Raw genomic sequence first — 7,273 nt, 5'->3', positions numbered from 1 at the left:
TTGAGGTTGGATGAGTTCATGGCCATTTTGTATCAGAGAGTGGGTAGTGTCTTTAAATATTAAGAAGAGTAAATTCTTAGTGGGTGTGGCTTGGAGGTCTTAACAAGCATCTGGGGAGCTCTTTGGAGGAAGGAGAGCTTTATGTAATCATGCTAATTGGTCTAGAGACAGGTCCACAGCAAAGAGGCAGGAACAAGGCTTTCTATTTGAGCAGCAGACACCTCTTTGTCTCCAAAAGCTCCTGTTCTTCCACTACCATGTGGCTCTGTGCTCTGGTCTGGGCTTCTCTTGCTGCTTGCCCAATATGGGGTAAGTTCTTCTGGATTACAAACATTGGGTTGCACATTTGAAAATCTGTCCTCGAAATATATAGGGATATATACAGGGCAGGCATAAAGCAGAGCAATAATGCTCGTACTGGCTTAGGCCGGCTACTTTTATACTTCCAAACAGATTACTTTTTAGTTGGTGTTCTCTTTAATTTCAGAAGGAAATGAGACCTTAGAAGATTCAAATAACTATCGATGGGGCAAGCCTAAAAGTGACGAAAGCAGCCTTGAATCCAGACTTGCTCTTTCCCCTCTGATGTATTCTCATGTTTTCTTGACCATCAGGACTCTCATTGTTACCACCCGTGGTGAATACCACTCAAGGTAAAGTCCTGGGAAAGTACATCAGCATAGAAGGATTTGAACGGCCTGTGGCAGTCTTCCTGGGAGTCCCCTTTGCCAAGCCTCCTCTTGGATCCCTGAGGTTTGCTCCACCAGAGCCTGTAGAGCCCTGGAGCTTCGTGAAGGATGCCACCTCCTACCCTCCTATGTAAGCCACTGGGATAGGGACTGTTTTTGCGTGTATGTGTAGTTGTAAATATATAATATTAATTGGGGATATCTACCATACCTTAGACTATTTAGTTCCTAGATAAAAGACATATAAACTTTATATTTAAAGTAAGACTTTAAAAAGCACTTGAGCTGGACATATACCTCATTGCTGTTTTTTTTTCTACTACCCTATCAATAACTGAGATATAATTTTCCATGTTCTACCTGCGCTGCTTACACCAACTGTTCAGCCCTCATGGCAACATTTTCATGATTTAACTACCCAATGGTGTCTTATCCTCTGTCTACAATCTCTTCCCCCCTCACCTCCCTCTCCTGCTTTGTTTTCTCCTGCCTCAGACACCAAGCCCAGAAACTGATATTCTGCCTACCTCCCTTGCCATCCATAGGCTGTAGGCATTTCTATTGACCAATCAAGGATAATTTGGGAGACAAGGTTACAGAGCCTTACTTGTTATACCTGAGAATCTCCTCTTCCCCGAGTCAACCAGAGCCAGTACTTAGCTTTACAATACATAGTCAGCAAAAGACAAAACTTCACTGTGAGATCTCACAGTAATGCAGGATGGAGACAAGGCAATCCTTTGACTAACTATATTAACAGCAATTCCTGGTATCCGTGAGAGTATCATGAGTCCTTAAAGATGGTCTAGTTACTCCTTGGTCCAGAACATCCCAAAATACTCCAGGAAAAGAAAGGTACCAATTGCTTCTCCCTCCATAGTGTTTAGAGACCCGAAAGATTTCCAGGGTTCCCACCTCTCACATAGCAACAACTCCAGGGAAATAATAGGAACTAATTTTATATGTTCAAATCTCTCAGTACATGATCAGGCTCGGATGACATGCTCACTCTGGTGGAATCTCAGATGTTCTCTCCCCTCCCAGGTGCTCCCAAGAGGCATCTCTGGGACAGCTGCTCTCAGATGTGTTCAACACCAAAAAGGAGAGCATACCTCTTGAGTTTTCTGAAGACTGTCTCTACCTGAATATTTACAGTCCTGCTGAGTCAACAGAAAACAATCAATTGCCTGTAAGTGCTTAAACCATTTGCCCAGACTTTAAGATTGAACATCTAGATCTTCTGTGGAATTACAAGTGATAAATGCAGAAAAAGTCAATATTACATAGGCTGGGAGTGATAAGGGACCAAGCTTCCAGTTTTCATTTGAAATTTTTTCCAGTGATGTCAGACTTTTGTAGAGAGCACTATGCAGCTCACATGAAATTTCCCAAGTCTTCACAGGACAGAAGGAAAAGAACAGCTAATCTTATGAGAATCCTATCCCCATGGCAGTTAAGTCATAATTTTCCAGTAAATTCACAACTGGAAAAATCTTAGGGGAAACAGAACAACCTGACATCATACAAATAGAGAAAACGAGGTTCTTTTGGGGAAAATAATAGAGCACCATGAAGGGTAGGCTCAGGTTTCCTGGTTTCATGTGGATGCTCATAGACAGGGCCTGTGGGTCGGGGAGATGGGTTTTATTCTCAGGTCACCTGTGGAAGCTTTAATGAGAGATGAAAACTTTTATTCTCCCATGAAAGGGAGGGAGGAGGGAGAATGCTGGGACAATCTCAAAAGCATGTTCCCTGTCTGGAGGCAGCACCCCAGGATTTCACTGTGTATCATTGACATGTCTGGCTGCCTTTTGCATAGTCAAATGACCAAATGATTCAGCATTTCACATGGATACACAGTACAGGAGAAGAGACAGGTTGCCAGGTACAGATGACATGTTTTGGAGAGAGTTTTCTAAAGAAGGTATTCTTGATTTTGTGCCACGTCAACACCCATCAAACTTCCAAAAGCCCTCTGTGTGAGACCCAGGAATGGCTGACAAAGTTGTAGAAATATACTCTAAGATTTAGTGTTCCCTATGTTCAGAAGTCCCTGGGAGTAAGCAGAAAAAAAAAACTTGGTGACTCCCACTCTTCAAGTCATATAAAAAGTGAGCTTCCCAGCAGGCAGCTTTATCTAGCCTACTCATTGGGAAGGGACCCAGGATGTTGCTTACAATGGAATTGGAAATATAAATACTACCTACCATGAGTCTTTCTGGATATATGTCCTTGGGGCAGCTATCAGTCCTCTCTGTGCATTCAGTCCCTCATTTATAAACTGTGAATAGCAAAAAATACCTGAGACTGCTCTGTGACTGAGATGGCTTCCTGCATTAGGAGAACATGCATCTGTCCCTGATTGTCCATGATTATTATCAGGTCCACTCAACATTAGACAATTGACATCATTTATCAGGAAACCAATAGCAATTGTTGGAATAGGAAGAAGAAAGAACCTTATCAGTCCAAGCAACAAGGCCTTTGAAACCTTTACTCTCCCTACCTGATTCGGAGGTGCAGATATCTAAAAATCGCACTTGGGATCTGAGAAAGGAAACATTTAATCAGTTCCCACATACTCATGCTTTCAAGGACCATTCCAACTGGTCTACATAAATACATCATAACCTCTTCAAGACATCATTACTCATCACTCTCAGACTCAGCCTTCACTCTTAGATGTCCACGATTCATCTCTCTTCGAGGCTACAGTGATCCAGATTGAGAAAATGGGATCTTCAAATCATGGAAACAGGAGACCCTGTAGCTTTAGACACATGTACTAGAGCCACGAGTTCTGAATATTAAACCTGGATCTGCCTTCAAGAAAATGAGAGAACAGAGCCTTTACATAACCTCTCAGCCTGTTTCCTCACATTGGAAACGTCATATAAAAGTTCAGTGAGTGTCAAGCTGGATCACAGACTGCCTGAGAGCCAACAGCCAGGCTGTCACACTAAGCAGACCTACAGGAGGATCTGTCTCATGACTAAAGAGCTATCTCACTGCACTCTGGTCATGGACTACAGGTGTTGATCAGCTCAGCAACTGGCTGATGGGAACTAGCATCAGGATCAAGATCAATTCATTCTCTTACTGGCTGTAGTTTCTCAGCAGGAAGCTTCTCCTCCTTTTCTTATCTGTCACACAGGACAATATTATTCCTCACCATATGGAGAAGTTATTATTTTAGTGCATAGATCAATTATTGGTTCATTGTATCCCCAAGATCTTCTCTCATATTAATTGTGTTATCAAAGTATTATTTTACATACCCTCATTTCTTTTCTGATCTACATGCTACTTAAGTCAAAGAACATGGATTATGAATTATTACATGCCTTCTTCTACTCAAGTTTCATCAGAGAGCCTGGAACATTGTAGATTCTGAGATAATGTTAGCCAAATGATCAAAGACATCTTGAATGAAGTGGATGTGAGCTGGGAGTAGCATAGTTGGAAGACTCAGGCTTAAGCAGAGGTGCACTAGGAAGGGATGCCATCAGGGCAGCAGGTGTCTCCCCAGACAATATGTGAACACAGAGAAGTTTAATGAGTTGAAAAGGATGAGACAAAGCTGAAATACAAAGTCTGTCTCTTGTTCATGTCCAGTTGCCTGAAGTTCTTGCTGTGACATGATGTGATTGCAGGGTGATGACAGCACCCTTGGCCTTTACAGGTCTCATGATAATCTCAATTCTGTTTCTTAGGAGGCTGTGAGAGATGAGAAGAAAGGGTGGGGTTATTGAGGGGCATGGTGTCCTGGCCCTCATCTTAGAGAGTTTAAAGCCAAAAATAAAGTTATCCTGTTGCAACCGTCCAGAACTGGTATGGTTTGGTCACTGACCACCAGTCACAGCCTAGATACAGACATCCATTTCAGATGAACTCACTGGTGGTCCCAAATCTTCACTCTATTGTCTGTGTGGCTTTATTGTTGTCCAGGTGATGGTGTGGATCCATGGAGGTGGACTGATGTTAGGTGGAGCATCAACCTATGATGGACTAGCTCTCTCTGCCCATGAAAACGTGGTGGTGGTAACCATTCAATACCGCCTGGGTATTTTTGGATTATTTAGGTAAGATACTACATTCTTCCTCTCTGCATATTAATTAGTCATTGCTTTGGTTCATTTTGCTCAATTAATGAAACAAACACACAAGATTGGCTAGATACTATTTCTCTTTCCCAAGAGTTACTGCTTCAAACAGGATATTCCCAGATGAAATGCTACCTTACAGACCCTCCTTGTCCACACTGTATTTTCTCTGCAAGCTGACATGCTGTTTCTAGTCTGATTGATTCTGCTCTGCACTGTGAGCTGAACATAGTCAGAGATTTTGTTTATCTTGTTCTTTATCTGTTTGGGCAATCTAGAATATTCTATGGATCCTCAGTGCAGTACGTAGTTTCTAGAATATGAATGTAGAGAGCCATACAGAGCAATGCTGTTGGGATTACAAGCAGGTAAAGTCCCTCAGTTGAGTAATGTGGTTTCCAACCTGATTCTGAAAAGCTCATTGAACTTCTCTGGGCTATCTTGTCTGGCTCTTGAGAGGCCTGCTATGACATCTCTCTCCCCATTCTACCCTGTCACCTTGCAGCACAGGTGATGAACACAGCCGGGGGAACTGGGCTCACTTGGACCAGCTGGCTGCACTACGCTGGGTCCAGGATAACATTGCAAACTTTGGAGGGAACCCAGATTCAGTGACCATCTTTGGAGAGTCAGCAGGAGGTGCCAGTGTCTCTGTTCTTGTAAGTATTCTTGTCACCATATCCCTTGCGGTGGGATTGATATAGTTACTGGGGACTAGAGGTGGGATAAATGGGAGGGAACCTATTAGAAAGCAGTCAGTCCAATACATCCTTTCATTCAACACTTGTGTACAGGTTGACTCAGTTTGCTGTAAGAATCAGATGATGGACAGCTTCATGTGTATAATTAGCTTTTTTCTTGCTTATAAGCTTACTTTAATTATTACTATTATTTATTTTTAGTCCTAGAACCATGAACATCTCCAGCTTCTCTTCTCACTTGGTTAATCGCATTCTTCTTCTTAATCATTTTAATATCCGGTCTCACTCTACAAATTCTGGGATGCAGTACTAAGTACTCACTACAAATGAGAGGAGAGGAGCAATAAGTTGGGCCAAGTGTCCTTGTTTGGGTTGAAGCCGCATCTTTACAGTAAGGAAATTCAATTCAAAGTTGGGCTTCCTCTGATCTTAATAAGGCAGCATCAGGTTATCTTACAGGCGAAAGAAAAGAAGGTTAGGAGAGATGGAAGATCCAGTGGGGAAGGGTAGGGCAGTAGATGTGGATCACAGACATAGGCTGGACACATGAAGTGTCTTGCTGATGTGTGGAATTGATCCATAGGAAGTGACAGAAGCTACAGATATTCTTGGAGCTCTAAGAAAATGTACCTTTCTCAAAGTTGAGCAGATATTTAGCCATGGAACTTACACACACTGGCTTTCTACTTAAAATTCTTAGAGGAAAAAATTTAGAATATTAATTGCAGTGTATTAGAGTTGCAGTGTTTAAAGTGTGAACATTTGCACACAACAGTAAATTAAAGTATTTCATGCAATATCGATGTAAGATTTAGTAAGGAGAGAACATGATCAGTATTTAGAAGAAAGTAAGAAGAGGTGTGGGAAGGCTGGAGAGATGGCTCAGTGACTGACTGCCTGCTGTTCTCCAGAAAACCCAAGTTAGGTTTCTAGCAGCCACATCCACAGATAACAACCTCCTGAAAACAGGAAAATTCTTAAGTAAGGAAAAAAATCTATTAAACACCTAGTGAAGTATAAAGTCTGGCATAACAACCTGCCCAGAGATTATCACATGGCTGTTACATTTATTGTTTTCAGCTTTCTCTAAAGTTTCATATACATTCATGTACATATACAGAATTATATGAGATACCATATCTTTCCCTCTATTCATCATGCGTCATCTATCCTCCATCCATACCCTCTTTCCTCATTTTCTGTACATATGCAGCAATGTTAGCTTTTTAGATCCTTTGTCCAAATAAGGCTTCTTGTCATATAGTTACATATAAATATTGTCTTTATTAGTATCCCCTCTTCTATATTACTACCTGTCTCTAATTGAGTAATACTGTATTATAAAAAGGAATCTAATTTTCACTGAATGGTATATTAATACCTTGGGCTAAATCCAATTTTTACTATTTGAAAAATGCATATACTTTAAGAGAAATATCCACAGGTCTCTTTGATCTTTAGTGTTAGGATAAATTTTGAACAGTGGAGAGGCAGACATTTTATATGGGTAGGCATTACCAAGCCTTTTAAGTTTGGATTTGCCCTGATAGGTTCTTGTAATGTGTTTCCACTCTGTTTCTGTCTCTGAATTCATGACACACTCTGCTGAGATCTTCCTGGGAAACATCAGAATAATATGATGTCCAGGATTTGGGCTAGGATGTGTGAGAAGCAGTCTTATTCATGGAGCACTGAGGTCACCAAATGCTAAGCCAGGAGATAGGGGGAGCGCTAAACAACAAGTGTGCCATAATTCATATGATCAAAGACTTTTCTTCTT

At 41.4% G+C, this 7,273-nt stretch overlaps 1 protein-coding gene across 1 annotated transcript in view; it reads left to right on the top strand.

The window, feature by feature from the left end:
- Positions 1–257: 257 nt before the first annotated feature.
- The window catches only part of LOC114636283 (carboxylesterase 1C-like), a gene marked incomplete at its 3' end in the record, with an annotated part of 10,770 nt that continues 3,754 nt past the window's right edge, over positions 258–7,273 (top strand). The window contains exons 1-5 of the mRNA XM_028784460.1: positions 258–309; positions 615–819; positions 1,734–1,878; positions 4,638–4,771; positions 5,298–5,451. Of these exons, the coding sequence (XP_028640293.1) occupies positions 258–309; positions 615–819; positions 1,734–1,878; positions 4,638–4,771; positions 5,298–5,451 (690 nt within the window). The remainder of the gene's footprint in view (positions 310–614; positions 820–1,733; positions 1,879–4,637; positions 4,772–5,297; positions 5,452–7,273) is intronic.

Source organism: Grammomys surdaster, unplaced genomic scaffold, assembly GCF_004785775.1.
Source record: "Grammomys surdaster isolate TR1022 unplaced genomic scaffold, NIH_TR_1.0 123415, whole genome shotgun sequence".
Taxonomy (NCBI): domain Eukaryota; kingdom Metazoa; phylum Chordata; class Mammalia; order Rodentia; family Muridae; genus Grammomys; species Grammomys surdaster.
The sequence above is the reverse complement of the archived record's forward strand: the minus strand, read 5'-3'. Positions and strand labels throughout refer to the sequence as shown.